The sequence below is a fragment of the Bipolaris victoriae genome (assembly GCF_000527765.1).
Source record: "Bipolaris victoriae FI3 unplaced genomic scaffold scaffold_147, whole genome shotgun sequence".
NCBI classification, from domain to species: Eukaryota; Fungi; Ascomycota; class Dothideomycetes; order Pleosporales; family Pleosporaceae; genus Bipolaris; species Bipolaris victoriae.
Window position 1 is genome coordinate 46,978 of NW_014575245.1, and position 14,521 is coordinate 61,498.

The following is a 14,521-nucleotide window of genomic DNA, read 5'->3' on the forward strand; positions in this document are numbered from 1 at the left end:
AATTTTCGAGTGAGACGCGCTAGGCGAAATGAATGCTAGTTCCAGAATTGCACTTTCAAGAATGTCGCCATCAGCCCCTGCTCACTTTTGCACTCCGCTACTACGTAGTATGTGCAAGTATGTAGTTAACACCAAATTTGCACAGCCAGCATCTTTCTCATTATTATATCCTTTTGCGCTTCAGCCATCCTCTGTACCTCTGTTTTCGGCATGCTACCTAGGTTGTTCCCTGGAGATTGCCTAGTACATATATGCGCTTTACTTATCATCGTCTTATGTCATTCAAGTGCAACAATTCCGTTGTGCGTTGCTTTTGCACCCGCTGCTCACTAATTGGACTTTCAAGATGACAAAAGACTGGGATCTCGTCCAAGATGAAATCAAGGAGCTTTCTTTCTCACAGAAGAAAACACTGGAGGAAGTGAAGGAGATGATGGAACGGAAATACAGGTTTCGCGCTTCGTAAGTGGATATCATATAAAGGAGTGTTGATACTAGATGTACTATTTACTGAGACTTGGAGAAAAGAACAAGAGCTTATCGTATGAAGTTGAAAGAGTGGGGGCTCATGAGACACAAGCCGCGCAGTACCGTCCAGCGCAGACGTGGGGCGCGGCAGAGGAGCAAGAGTAGTCCAGCGGTCGACAATGACGGATGGGAGGAGCAACCAAGTGGAACAGATGAGACTGCGACTACGAATGAATCATCACCAGAGAATCCCTTGGAGAATAGGGGTTGGCAGATTGATGCTAATCTGCCGAGTCTGGCTGCTGACGAAGTGGTTGATAATATGGAGCCAAGGTTCAAGGAGCCTCAAGAGTAAGATCCGGCCAGAGTGCTTCCTGATGATCGAGTGTGTACTTATCCAGCATGTCACAGCTTTCAAGTATCCGCCCAAACATGGCCTGTAGATTCCCCTCAGCCATCAGCCGTCATATCGGACATGGTTGAAGCAATCCTCGACAACGACCCTGAGAGGCTGGAAAGGCTCATCCGCAAGAATGAAGACCACATCAATGATCCCATCGGCTCACTCTTGTGTGATCCCACGAATCGCCTCTTTGGACACCCCGCACTCAATCGCATGGTCATTCTGCAGCACCCTGGACAGACCATGTTAGATGTCGCGTGCGGCATGCCATGCGGGCCCGTCGTTTGGGTCCTGCTTGCGTATGGTGCAAAAGGCTCCAGACATCCACTGGGCTCAGATTTGGCCTTGCATAACGCTATCAAAAACGGACGTGTATATACTGTTCAAGTGTTACTCCTGCCAGGCCGCTCAGATGTTAATGGTCTTCCCGACTCCAAATGGACACCACTTCGACAAGCTGTATTCTGGATGTACCCAGAAGTCGTCCGCGTCCTTTTGGGCCGAGGCGCAAACGTCGAGGATCTGGATCCTCCGCTTGTTCAGACATGCGTAAATTCTCCGCTACAGCTGTGTCTGGTGCGCAGGATAAACAATTACACCGATCCATTGTATCGCGAAAACTGTCACAAAATTCTGAAACAGCTGCTCGCTGCAGGAGCAAATGTCCACAGGACTTCTCAAGATCCTATGATTCAATCAACGTTTGACGCGTTCCTACAACCGTGGAAAAGCCATCCTTATTGGGCTTTTGGAGTTTCTGAAGAAGAGCTCGAGTGCTTTGCAATGTTTATAAGCAAAGGTGTCAATCTCCAGTTGTCCTTTCAGGGAGTTCCTTGCCGGTCGCCTGCCAATGAGAGTTTTGTGCATCAGGCGCTTTGGCATTCGACGCCAATAATTGCAAGATTGCTCATCGATAACTTTGCTCAAACGCCAAATGAGAATGGTTCGCTGCTTCTCCATGAAGTCCTCGGTAGCTGCCCGGATGCAAAGCGACACGGCACCGACACACTGCGTGATATTCAAGTGTTGCTCGGAAAAGGCATAAGCCCAAATCGTACAGAAGGCAGCCCAATAAGTCCATTACGCAAGTGTATTACAGAATGCCCTGCTGTCGATCTCGTTGCATGTCTTCAGATTCTTCTTGACGGAGGCGCAGATCCAGAAGCCGAAGACCCTGACGGCGTGCAGCCGTATGTTCTCGCGGCTGAAACTTTCGACGAGCCACTACTATCCGAAGTAATGTCCGCTCTGGTTGCAAAGATTCCCGGGACACATGTTCGGACTCCTGATGGCACCCCATATCAAGGCCCTAGCGGCCTTTTCCCCATCTCGACAACACAGACATACGAGCAAGTTATGTCATGTACACGACCGACAGGCGATCTTACGCTTTACATGCACACCATGGTACCCGAACATATTCAGCCAATTTTGCGCAAAGCATACTTCTCTGTAGCCAGTCGGTACTTTCTCGAAGCGGCGGTTCGACACTCCAACACCCGATTGTTGGATCCTAAAGAGAAAGATGAATCTATGCAGATCGTCCTGATGCGTGCAACCTTGGGTATTCCGGGAGTCAAATTTAACACACACCCTATCGGCGCATTGCTGAGCACGGTGCCTTATTCACCAGATACAATACCAGTGCCGACCGCACCGGAGCCGACAACGCGCGGTAGTTCTGTCGTCGCTGTTGATAGAAGATCACTTGCTTCGAGTAGTACGATCGATTCCACCCCTTCAACACACGCACCGTTTCAGTTCAATCCCACGGGTGACAATTCAACATTGGCTGATTCCCAGCTCTCACCTGACCCGGCTGCTCCGGCTTCCCCGCCAGAGTCGAGCGAAGACTTCTTCATCCCATCTACAACACAGCTGCGGTGGCCTAACCCCTGCGCGAAACCACAACCAGGCGATGCAAAAAAAGCGCTCGAAGCTGTTCTGAGTGTCATATGTGCGACATGTAATGATGGGAAGATGTTGACAAAGAAAGAAGCCAAGAGGCACGAAGTCGAGCACGCACATTGTGCAGATTGCATCGATGAAGATTGCACAAGACGCTTCTGTGCTGCGGGAAGAACAGCTAGCAACACATGACAGCTAGCGAGTCAGACGACGACATTGTAAAAGCCAATATCATACAATCGATACATTTTAGGAACTTGCAACAATCGCAATCATCCATACATCGATAAACACCAAAGTAGATCGACCGCCATCTCCTATTGCTAGAAAGGCTTTCGTTCTCCTTATGACGTACCACCGCCCCTGTCGTAGCCTATACTACAAAAGCGGTTATAGCCAAAGGTCCACGTTCATACGAGTGTATACGGGCGCTAGGTAGATGCGGCAGAAGCATGACGGATAGCGGGTCGCGGGACACGGGAGACCGGTCGCAAGCTTGCCGAATACGTCATGCATGTACGCTTGGCCTTTTTGAGGATTTTCCATCGAGATAGTTGTGGGACTGGATGGTAAGAGCGGATATTGGAAGGCGGGTATGTTTGATAATTTTTGTTTTGGACTGGTCCAGGCAAAGAGATGTTCGCACATAGTATTTCCTTGTCCGCGGAGCATCTGTCTAGCGATGTTATAGCAAGGGTTCTACGCTATCAATATTTGTAGTTTTCTCGCTAGACACGGCTCGGTTATTCAGTGCATTGAATCGAAAACGGGAATCGCGGCTCTACGCGAACGAGGCTCTAAGTCGAAAGAAATGAATGACGAGTATGCTGTCATGCCATGGAACGACAAGAGCAGAAGCTGGTTGTTTAGAAACAAGGAACGGGGTTTTTCTCCATTGGTAGTAAAAGTGTACTTTATACAACACTTGATGATTCAACACTGAGTATAAACTTGTCATTCCAGCACCTCCATCTGAATAGAGTCATGCTTCTTCCCTTCCAACCAAGAACCCACCATTACTAACTCCCCTCCTATCTATCAAAAATGCGCCTCTCCAACCTCACTTACTTCACCCTCACCACCCTCTCCCTCGCATCACCCCTCCAACCCCGCCAAACCCCAGAATCCTCCATCGAATCCCTCCTAACCAGCCTCTTCGCAACCGTCCAAACCTACACCGGCGCAATAAGTACCTTTCCCCCTTTCCCCTTTCCCCTTCCTCAAAAACCAAAAAAAGAAAAAACAGAAAACTGACCCCAAAACCCCACCACTTATAGATGCCACCCTCGCCCCCCTCACCCCGTCCTCCCCTTTGCTAGAAAAAACAGCCGCAATCCCGCAAATCGGAGCTCAAATTATAAAAATCACGCAAGCGATCCAGGATACCGCTTCCGAAATACGTACTCTTGCTCCGGAAAATGCTACGCAACCTACAATCGACGACGACGACGACGACGACGACGACGACGACGATGACGACACGAGTATAATTGCAACTCGCAACGATGATGATGATGCTACAAAGCAGGAGGAGGATGGAAGAGTAGCAGTGGTAAAACGGCAAGCTATAGCTATAGCGGCGCTGCTCTCCCTTATTATTGTTGAAATCTTTGCTACGATTGCGGCGGCTGTTGCGATTTTGGGGCTTGCAGGGTTGCTGGTTTATTTGAATCCGTTGACGGGGGCGCTGAGTGCACTGATTTTGGCGGTGCAGTTGGTGCTGAATGTTGTGCTTGTCGGGGTTATTGCTTTGTTGAATGGGCTGTTGACGTCGTTGGCGTTGGGGCTGAGTGGGTTGTAGGGTATGTTTCTTCTCTCTCTCTTCTGATGTGATTCTGGCATCAAGGTTGTGTTTGGGTTGGGTGCTCAATATCGGAGTCATATCTATTAATATCATAATTTCATCGAGACCGAAAGAAAACAGTGACTAGGACCTGAGTTTCTGAATAATTGAGTACTGCAGCAACAACATACATCGAATTTCCCATCACTTTGAAGATACTATGACAACAAGTGCTGGGGAACAATGCATGCTCAATTGATACGCCTAACCCGCGCCTACAGATGCTATGCAAAAGAACGCCACTTTGCGTCAGTTCCACCATAACCCCCTAATATCAACACCATAGTCTTCTTGGCCTCAATCATGTTTCGTCTAGTTTTTTTTAAAAGTCCAGTGAATGCATCCTCTTCGACAATCAGTCACCAATTAGCCGAATCTCGGCAACCTCGTCATCCTGTTGCGTGACAGGCGTGGCAACACCACCCCACCCTCCCTTGACGGGCTCATCATCACCAAAATCTTCCAAAAGTCTATCACTCAATTCCATGCCATCACCCGTTGACGCTGCACCCGTGTCAGACACTACACCTCCAGTATCTGAGTCATTATCGTTGCGAGCGGCGTTGTCGCTTAGCGCGTTGAAACTCCACATTGGCTGGTCGTTGTCAGTGGCCCAAGGATTGTTGCTGTACGAGTCCTCCACAAATCCTTCGTCTTCATCAGCATATGGGGGAAGGTCGTCATCGTCACTCAGGTTCGCGGCTGCGACTCCGTTCTTTTGACGGCTCCCTGCTGCTGAACGCTGAAAGCCATCCCCGCGCAGGGCTACGGCTCCCGCTCCGACTGCGCCAGCGCTCGACGACCCATTGCGGGACGAATCGCCGAGGCGCAAGCCGTTTCCCGCCGGTGAGCGGGAGCGGGCCTGCTGATCGTCCGCGTCCGTATTGTTTTCGTCATCAGAGTCGGGATTGCTGACGTCGGCGGTTACCACCTTCTGAAGCTCTGGAGGGCCTAAAGGGACAGGCGAGCGACGGCGGTAGAAAAGTAAGTATGCGGCTCTCGAAACGGCCTTTTGACCAGAGTCACAGCGGGAGACAATGGAGTCTGATAAAATTAGCTTCCTTCATGATCATATTTAAACACCTTTCAAATATTGCGTGACTTGGGGAAACGTCAAAATTGCTTACCATTGTAGTCATACCACTGCTTGTCGAAGAAATTCTGAGCAGTGGCTGTGTAGTGGCCCCCTCCAAGCCCACCGTAATGATTGTCAACGGCGAAAAGATCGTAAGTAAGATCCTTGCCTTCTGGGTAACCGACTTTGCCAGAAAGGTCCAATCCTTCGACTGGAAAATCAACTAAATCCTCAATCTTGTCTCGGAATGTTCGGTGACCACTGAAACGCTTGAGGTGTATGATGAGAATGTCGGGAACGGTCCAAATTTCCAACGTCTTTGTTGCACGACGCAATTCTTTGCATCGGCTGCAATACCATGCATTGTCCTCGGAGAGCACTTCGCTCTTTGACGATTCTGTGAAGCATTCGTCCAGATTAATGCCGTTCTTTCTGCGAGCTGCACGTTTGGCTTTCTTGTCTCGAATCTCAGGATCGTCGAAAACCTCAATCGACTTGATGACATCGGCGCCTCGAGGGTCGTCATCTGAAGTACCGCCAAACAAAGCATCAATGGCCTCGGAAGTCCAGTCAAGGACAATGCCCTCACCCATGCGGATCAAACGGTCATCAGCCTCATCTTCCGGGTCGTCCGGATAGTTGGGCTGTTCGGGCACTCTGCCTCCTTTGCGGTTCTTGAAATTCTTATTATTCTTATTTTTTCGCTCGATTTTCCGCTCATGCTTTCGTGCCTTCTTGCTCTTCTTCTTATTTTGGCGACCGGATCGTGCAAACTCGGTCGTTTCTGGCTCTACCGATTGCATTTCCTCGTCGCTGCTCGGATTGGTCGTGTCAACCGTGGGATCGGCATCAACAATCGTCGACTGCGAAGCGTCTTCATCTTCATCACTTGACGTAGGCTCGCTTCCACCAACAGATGACTGGACGGACTCTTCTCGTGATGGTGGTACCCGGATGCGCTTTGAAATGGGCTCACATGCGCGATTGTGATCCAATGTACTCCATCCAGTAGTTACAATCTCATTACTCTTCCTAGTGTGCTTCATTTCAAACAATTGCCTATCGTATGTTAGTCACCAGATACCTGATCCCTTGAATAGCTTAACGTACCTGAATTCGGGGTGGATGAAGCTACCCGGACGTAGCACTTCTGGGATCTGATTGGCATCATCGCCCTGAGCGGGAGGAGTTTCCTTGGCGTCCGTCATTGTCACCTCGACCATGTCTTCACCTTCCACAGAGCCATCCTTGACTTGAGGGTCGTTTGGCGAAGCATCTTCTTCTGTTGTTAGCACAACATCAGAACCAGATTGCGACTGATCTGATCCACTGAGCTCACTGAGTATCTTCCGTGTGGTCATCTGTGCAACCCTTGCCAGCACCTTTCTGAAAATCGCGTCGTAATCCCTTACTTCGTCTCTTGTCAGAACGATAAAACTTGGCCAAAGCGCCATGCCGGTGCTCGTGGATCTATAAGCGGACACACTGGGGCTGCGATGGAAAAGAGGGACTACGATGCGGTCATGCAGCGGCGAAGCAGTGTCTGGGATATCTTCGTCGGAAGATTGGGAAAGCATCGTCTTGTACTTTGACCCCTTCTTTTTGGGAGCAGGCCAATTGCTTGGTGCCATGTCAAGTTCATAGAAATAAATGTCATCCCTGGCTCCTATGTTGGACTCAGACACAGTGAGTGAATCCTCCAGGTGACGGTAGAACTTGTGGCTGTAAAGCTCAGACGCCATTATGCGGTTAGCTGGGACGCCGCTGCCACGCTTGCCGACAAACTCTTTAAGTGTTTTGATGGTTGCGTTTTTGTCAATGTCAACCTCAAGCTGATAGGGTTTTCCATAAAGCGGCACGTATGTGATTGTGTGAGTCCAAGTCTGCTCTATGGGCAATTGTAGGGTGAGTTGGCTGTAGGGGTCAAATGTTATGCTGACTTTCTCACAGTCTGGACAGACCATGGTATTCTTGTAAAATCCGCTAAACAGATCCATCGCTACAGAATTGTTTCGAGCACGATGATTATCTCGATAAATCTCTCCGAGCTTCTTGACAGCCTCTGGGTCACGATAAGTGTCATCTTCTGAATCTGGGTTTTCCCGGTATGGCTTCTTGTGTATCCTGTTGAGATCCTCGTGCAGTGCATCCACCAACCAGCTGACGAACTCTTGAGAATCTTGCTGACCGTAACCAGAGAACAGGCTGTTGGCTCTTCCTAGCTTCTGCTTAAAGTCCTTGGGTGAGATGGAAGAGTTGTTGTCGAGACTATAGATGGCACTCAGCAGTGAAGCGTACGACTTTGCGATGACGCCCTTGTGACCGATGGGATTGTCGGCGTTGACCTCTTCTTTCCATTTGTTACTCAAAAAGTACATGCTCAGCTCCTCAACGCTCCGGAGACACTGAAGGGCTGAGTTCATGTAACACGTGTTGCCGAGGTTTGTCAAGCCAACATGACCACGCACTTTGCCATTCTGCTTCCTTCCGCGGGTTAGGGGGCCACCCGTGGGTGTGTTCCTCCCGCTGGTGGTGGTACTTTGAAGACCCTTGCTAGCTACAGCGCCAGCCTTGTTTTTGGACACCTCTTTGGTCGTGTCGGAAATGTACTCTCCCTTCTCATCGTGTTCCTCGAGAACGATTGTCTGGTCTTGTGTAAGACCAGCATCGGCCAGAGTGAGAGACTCATTGTAAATCTCGTTGGCCTTCTCATCCTTGCCCGTGACAAGCTCACGCTCTGACCCATACGCAAGCGCATTAAAACTTGCGACGTCCATGACAAGAGAAGGCCGTTGAACACCAGTGGGAGCGACAGGCGAACCGTTGCGTGGTGATGCGTCTGGAGTGAGTATGCCGGAAGGTTGTGATGGTTGAGGCTTGTCTGTAGGTGCAGTAGAGAGAATCCTCCATATGCGAACCTTGTTGTTCAAGTCGATACCCACGGCCTTTTTGGCAGCTTCAAGAAAGGTGACGAAGCTCTCGTAGCGGCTAGCGACGATTTTCTCCGCCAACTTGGAGTTATCAGCAGGATTCGCTGACTTTCGCACTTTGCGAATAGTAATAACAGGAGGGTGGAGCTCGTATGAAATATCCTCGCTCGCTTGGCCGGGAACGGTATTATGGGCGTACCGCCGTATGACCGGACTGCCTTTGTTGAGTCCGTACCAGCTGAGAACCAGCTCCCACGCCTTACGTGGGAGAACCTCAAAGTCCTGGCCAAGTGTCGCGGCTTTGCTCAGCGGAATGAAGTCTTCACCACGCTGGTCGGCCAGGTCCTCTTGCAGAAGTTCCGTGTCGACCAGGTGCGAGTTGTCGACAGGACCCACGGGGCCCTGGGTTGCTTCCTTGCTAAAGTCCTGAGGCCTGCTCACATTCTCCGACGTTCTTGCCCAGACACGCTCTAGCCACCGCTCGGAAATAATATAGCCCTCCTGGCGGTCGACCAGAGGCTCACTGTTCATCATGCCCATGACGCGAGTCACCTGCTCGTCTATGCTGGGCAGCTGGGCCTGGGGCGAGGCGTCGGCGGCGATGGTGGATGATGAGGCCGGGACCTGGTCATCGGCATCAAAGGTGCCGCTGTTGGGCGTGTCGGCCATGTCTACCGATGTGGCACGCGCACTGCGTTGTGCCTGTGGCTGTGACTGTGATGGGCCTGTGGACAGCGGCTTGGTGTTGCGGGGAGCAGAGCTGGGGTCGGGCTTGTCGTCCATGTCTGAATGAGAGCGCTTAGCGGGCGAGGAGGCGCGAGGTGGGGGCCGCGAGGCGGAGGGCAGTTGTTTGGCAGCGCGGGTGCGGTCGAGGTCGGTGATGGAGGCCTCGCGGCTGTCGAGTGTCAGGTTGGCGTAGGCTTCGCTGGGCGAGCTGGCGCCGTTGCTGTGGTCTCGTGTAAAGGCAGAGGCCGAGTCGGAGGCGTCGACCAGGACCTCGTCGTGCAGGTGCGGTGGCAGGTAGCGTGGCGGTGATGCTGAAGGCTGCGGGGAGGAGCGAGGGGAGCCTACTACGCCAGCGCTGCCCACATTCGGCGGCGAGTGCCCGTCGTCCCTGGCGGTTGGCGAGTCTCTGGCGGGGACCACGATCTTCCGCTTCTTATTATTAGTGGAGGCCGTCTTGAAGTCGCTGGCCTGCCGCGAAGCCCGTGACGAGCTCCTGGACAGACTATTAATATACGGTGAAGGGACAGCCGAGACGGCAGACAAGCAATGTGTAGTATGTAAGTAGTGTATACAACGCGTCGCCTGGGGCCGGGATGCCTAGCGGGTTGGGCCTCTGTACTTCACGGGGGAGAGAGAGCTTCGCAGCGGTGAAGGACGTGGGCTACCATGCAATGCGCCGCGAAAAATGAGAGTACTTCACCTCCCATGGCCCGTCGTCACTCTAGTACACTCCCACTACAAACTCAGCCTTGCCAATAAGCGAGCTTGGCGACTCGAGTGAAGCAACCACCCCTGTCTCGCTTGCATTCCCATCGCATGTTTCATGCTTCACTATCTATCCGACCACAACACACCACACCACCTCCACACAACATTGACGCTTGCTGGTATTTACTTTTATTCGCTCGAGCCGACGGGGACCTATGTCACCACGCCTGCTATGCCTAAACTCCTTCTACTTTGACCCGCCGCTGTTCAGCCATGCAAAAGCAGATGCCCCTCCCACCGGATTGGCTGACCGTGGTTTCGTCACCGTCCCATGATTCTCCTTTGTCTTGTCCGCAGACACCGTCCTCTTCACCTGTGGCGGTGCCTGGCTGCTGCCCGTCTCACTCTCCGTCTCGCCCCTTCGCTTGCCATCATCGAAGAAGCGTGACTGTCCTGTGGCAGGCAACGAGCTTGACCCCGACATGGTCCTTGCCGACTTGGACGGCTTCAGCACCTTGATGCCCGTATCGCGTCGTTGGTAGCTGGGGTTTGAGCTCGTAGTTTTACCCACGCTCGCCCAGTCCAACGGCCCAGCAGCAGCTGTAGCCTTCTCGGCTTGGTCCCGCCGCCAGTTGCTCCAGATGGCCGACGATGCTGTAGAGCGCGGTGCCCCACTGACAGTCCCAGGTTCCCCTGCATTTCCATCTTCTAGACGACTTGATAGTGACAGGCCCAGACGCGGACGCTGCTCAAGACTCATACGGCCACTCGAGCCCCCGTCCTCCGAGTTTGTTGCCGTACCTGTGTCAGTAGACTTATCAGTAGACAGAAAAGTATCGTGGGCGGCAGATGTAGCAGAACCGTCACTTGTCGAATGATGTTGCGTTGAGGCAGCCATCACATCTCTCTTACTTTGTTCGGATGACGGGGCATGGGTACAACTAGAAACATGTAACGACTTAAAGGCACGTTCATCTTCCGGACGAACCAAAGGTATCTGAAGTTTGCTGTGGTCGTCGTCATAGAGGGTTAGCTGGCTAGATGAGAACAACAGGTCGGCATTGTGTGCGCGGAGCATGTCGCTGCCGAGAAAGATCTGAACGGCTTTTGGATTGGTTTCGGAATTATGTTCTTGAACAACGGTGAAATTGACACCAATTGAGGGAAGTTGTGGCGCCGAGCTAGTGGACCGGGAAGAAGCCGACACTGGCACGGCTTCGGGGAGGTAGACCGACAACTTGATCTTGCGAAGACCGTCATCGTCGAGCACGACCTGGTCTTGGAAGCCAAGGTGTTCGATAAGGTGCAAGTCCAGATAGGATGTGTATGAGCCCGAGCACACAGCTGCGTACAACAAAGTATCGTGCTTGAAGTTAGTGTTGAGCCAGCAACGTATAATCGCGGGCACAGAGCCCAGAATGAACAAGCCAGGAGCCAGTCCTGGGGCGTCTTGAGGCGTCGTCGGCCCAAAGCTCGTCAGACTGTTTGCTCGACCAGACGCCATCGAGTGCACCGAGTGACCGGCCGAGCTTTGCCTTCCGTCCGACTTGTGCGAGTAGCTGCGTTCGCTCATAGCATGCCCACCCAGGCCGCTGCCCGTGCGGGGTATCAGGTCGAGTGAAGACCGCGACGCGTGAGCCCAGTGACCGTGGTTTGCAGTCTCATCGAAACGGACACTATTGGCGCGCGATGTGACGCCTACGCGGCGGGGTACTTCGTCTTCATCGAGCTGGAGGTTGCCGATGAGGTTGGTAGAATGGCCGTCAAAGTTGGAAAAGTGTTCAGCAGTAGGCTGCTGCAAGGGCACTGTCATGTATTAGGCCTGTAGTAACAGCAGCGAGTTTGATTCGGTACCTTGCTGCGGGGTTCCGCCCAGGACTGAAGGGAAAGGCGACGAAGTTCCCCAGACGTTCTTCAGACGTGAGTCGTCGTCGTGCTTACGCTCCAAACGGGCGACACGGTCAGCAAGTTCGGCCTGGCTCTCTTGTACTCGAAGCATCTCGCTCTGGAAGCGCCAGAGATCGTCGCGCGGCTGAAAAGCTACGCTCTGGGGATCCATGCCCCCGGCCGTCTGATGCCCTAGCAGCGTGCACAGTAAAGAGAGCCCGACCTTCTCGTAGGCGCTGGCCTACCGAGGAGCGCCGAACGACTGCTTCTCCTCAGCCCGTGTATATCTGGCTTGTGTGCGTGCGTGTATGTATGTGATGGTGCGCGTGTGGTTGTCCTATATCTGGTGTAGGCGAGAGAGGCTCGATCGGGCAGCGGTGACGAAGCAGCGGCGAAGATGCAGCAACAATGGAGTAGTTGAGGCGTGCAGTTGTGGGGTTACGTGGGCGTAAAAAAATCACGGCGATGTACAAACTGGCCTGAGGCGAAGTCGGTGAAAGTAAAGAGCAAGCGGCGACAGTTGGCCAAGGGGACTAGTCAAGAAGTGTATGGAGCGGAATACACCAGCACGCAACCTGCATATGCCAGCAACCAGCAGGATGTTAAGAAGATGACGAGAAGAAAAGGTGAAGTAATCTACCGTGTTTGCAAGGGCAAGCGGAGTGTCAAGCTCGAGTGTTTGCGATGGAGTGTATTTGCGTACGTTCAGCACGATGCTAGTACGATGAGGTTCAATCGAGGCTACGCCGCTAAGCACCTGCCTCCCGGAGTTACGGCCCAGGTCCGATTGGTCCAGACGCGCATCCCGTATTCCCCAGAGCACCCCCGCCCATTGCCCGCTATGGGCGGCTGCATACTACTTGGGCATGGGCGCTGTTGTGTGTTGTGTACTTACTTAATATGGATGTGTAGTATACAAGGTGGTGGATGTTCCCAAGGACTCTATTGCTGTTTTACACGACTACATGATCATTCTTCCATGCTTTCCAAGCAGCTTCATCGTTCCACGGCGGCAGAACCATGGGGAGTTTGGCTGGCAGTTGGTCGGGCCAATTGTGTGAAATGACGTTGATCAACTCGTCGTAGAGGATCTGGTAGCCTGCCGGGTTCATGTGTAGGCCTGACGATGCTATCAGTACCCTTGCGATATGTCCAAAATGCGCCGAGTAGACGTACCATCGTACATGAGGTCGGCCAATGCGTCGCTCGGGGGCAGTGCCAAGGAACCAGGGACATGGTCTCCGGGCTTCCACGCATCGACATTGAAGTCAGTCCGCGACATGAATGCTTTCCACAAGTCGAGTACTGGGAGTTGCAGCTCAGCGCCTAGTTGGACGACTGCATCGGCATAGATCTTGGTGGTCTCGGCCAATCGCGAGACTGTGGCATACCCGCTGGACTGGTCTCTGGGCCACCACAAGTGCTCGTTCATCGGGGGAGGCGCCACGAGGATGATACGAGGCGCGTGGGCGAGTATGCAAGGGTGAGAGACTATGGCGCGCAGGTTGGCCTTGAACTCATCGAGCGGAATGTGCTGCTTGTTGGGGGCATCTGGCAGCGAGGCATCGTTTGCGCCAAAGAAGACGGTCTGCGCTGTCAACAATGATCTCACATGATGTGGGCATGGCGGGAATAATACCATGAACCGAATCTTGGCGTGACTCGGGGGTGGCACGATAGCCGGTAAGATCTGGAGAGCTTGACGAGAGTTGTACCCGCTCTATGACATCAGCGCCCATGGCAACAGCTGGCAGTGAGCACGCTACCTGAAGCCTCGGTTGACCACGTCGAGTCGCCTTATGTATGCTGAGCGAGGGGGGTTGGTCAGCATGCACGCGCACCACATCCACACACTCGCTTTTTTGTCACCGAGCATTGCATTGCATGTCCGTCCCGCAACGCAAACAAAGAAGGTTGGCTCGAGGGTGGGGGGACAAAGTCAAAGGAAATATAGCAATGGAGCCATGTGGACTGACCGGCCTGGAGAGCGGCAGCAAATGCAAATCCCCGTTCCTGGGAAAACGAGTCCTGGGTGATGCTGTCACCGAGCAAAAAGAATTGTTCATAGAGGGCAGACTGTGCGTGTCAATACCCAGCCGAGACGAGACGAGACGAGATGGCAGATGGGAGAGGGGAGGGGGGGCACTCACCATGATGAGCACCGAAAGGCAGAAAAGTAAATGGTGGTAGTATGTTTGTACGTATCCAAGCAAGTACGCAGATGTTTTTGCAGTATCAGCGGCAACTGTTCCTGCGTTGCACAGATGCAGACGCGATAATGCGAGGCCACCAGTGGAAGAGGCGCTTGGCTGGGCGTGAACAATGGCGTGCGATCAACTCATAGGTAGACGGGCAAAAAAGCAAATGCTCGCCTGGGTGGCCATGGGTTCCCTGCAAGTTGCCGCCCCTCGCGCGCAACCCAGATAATCACATGGCACGCGCCTACCGCCAGTTGCATGCGGCACTGCTACATCCTACTACACTTTCTCCTACACATTGCCAGACCCTGCCACACCCCCCCCCTGCTTTTGCTTGTCCTTGCTGAGTCGCGTCGCCGCCCACACCCCCGGCAT

General features: G+C 52.8%; 5 protein-coding genes across 5 annotated transcripts; 3 read left to right on the forward strand and 2 right to left on the reverse strand.

The window, feature by feature from the left end:
* Window positions 1–346: 346 nt before the first annotated feature.
* On the forward strand, window positions 347–2,978 carry COCVIDRAFT_31184 (hypothetical protein; the record flags this gene model as incomplete). The annotated part of the gene is made up of 4 exons (XM_014695767.1): window positions 347–462; window positions 529–819; window positions 880–2,821; window positions 2,868–2,978. 4 exons carry the CDS (start codon window positions 347–349, stop codon window positions 2,976–2,978), a joined length of 2,460 nt encoding a protein of 819 aa, XP_014551253.1.
* An 845-nt stretch (window positions 2,979–3,823) lies between these two features.
* COCVIDRAFT_59909 (hypothetical protein) lies at window positions 3,824–4,181 on the forward strand (the record flags this gene model as incomplete). The annotated part of the gene is made up of 2 exons (XM_014695768.1): window positions 3,824–3,968; window positions 4,057–4,181. Coding segments are annotated over 2 exons (270 nt in total), but the record flags the coding sequence as incomplete, so codon positions are not given.
* Window positions 4,182–4,196: 15 nt separating this feature from the next.
* Window positions 4,197–4,580, forward strand: COCVIDRAFT_113404 (hypothetical protein; the record flags this gene model as incomplete). The annotated part of the gene is made up of 1 exon (XM_014695769.1): window positions 4,197–4,580. A coding segment is annotated over one exon (384 nt), but the record flags the coding sequence as incomplete, so codon positions are not given.
* Window positions 4,581–4,977: 397 nt separating this feature from the next.
* COCVIDRAFT_31186 (hypothetical protein) lies at window positions 4,978–12,120 on the reverse strand (the record flags this gene model as incomplete). Its single annotated transcript, XM_014695770.1, has 5 exons — window positions 4,978–5,666; window positions 5,750–6,756; window positions 6,808–9,846; window positions 10,373–11,867; window positions 11,916–12,120. The coding sequence occupies 5 exons, from the start codon at window positions 12,118–12,120 to the stop codon at window positions 4,978–4,980; spliced, it is 6,435 nt and encodes a 2,144-aa protein (XP_014551256.1).
* Window positions 12,121–12,901: 781 nt separating this feature from the next.
* On the reverse strand, window positions 12,902–14,101 carry COCVIDRAFT_42434 (hypothetical protein; the record flags this gene model as incomplete). Its single annotated transcript, XM_014695771.1, has 6 exons — window positions 12,902–13,068; window positions 13,125–13,536; window positions 13,588–13,666; window positions 13,715–13,754; window positions 13,925–14,024; window positions 14,099–14,101. The coding sequence occupies 6 exons, from the start codon at window positions 14,099–14,101 to the stop codon at window positions 12,902–12,904; spliced, it is 801 nt and encodes a 266-aa protein (XP_014551257.1).
* Window positions 14,102–14,521: the final 420 nt, after the last annotated feature.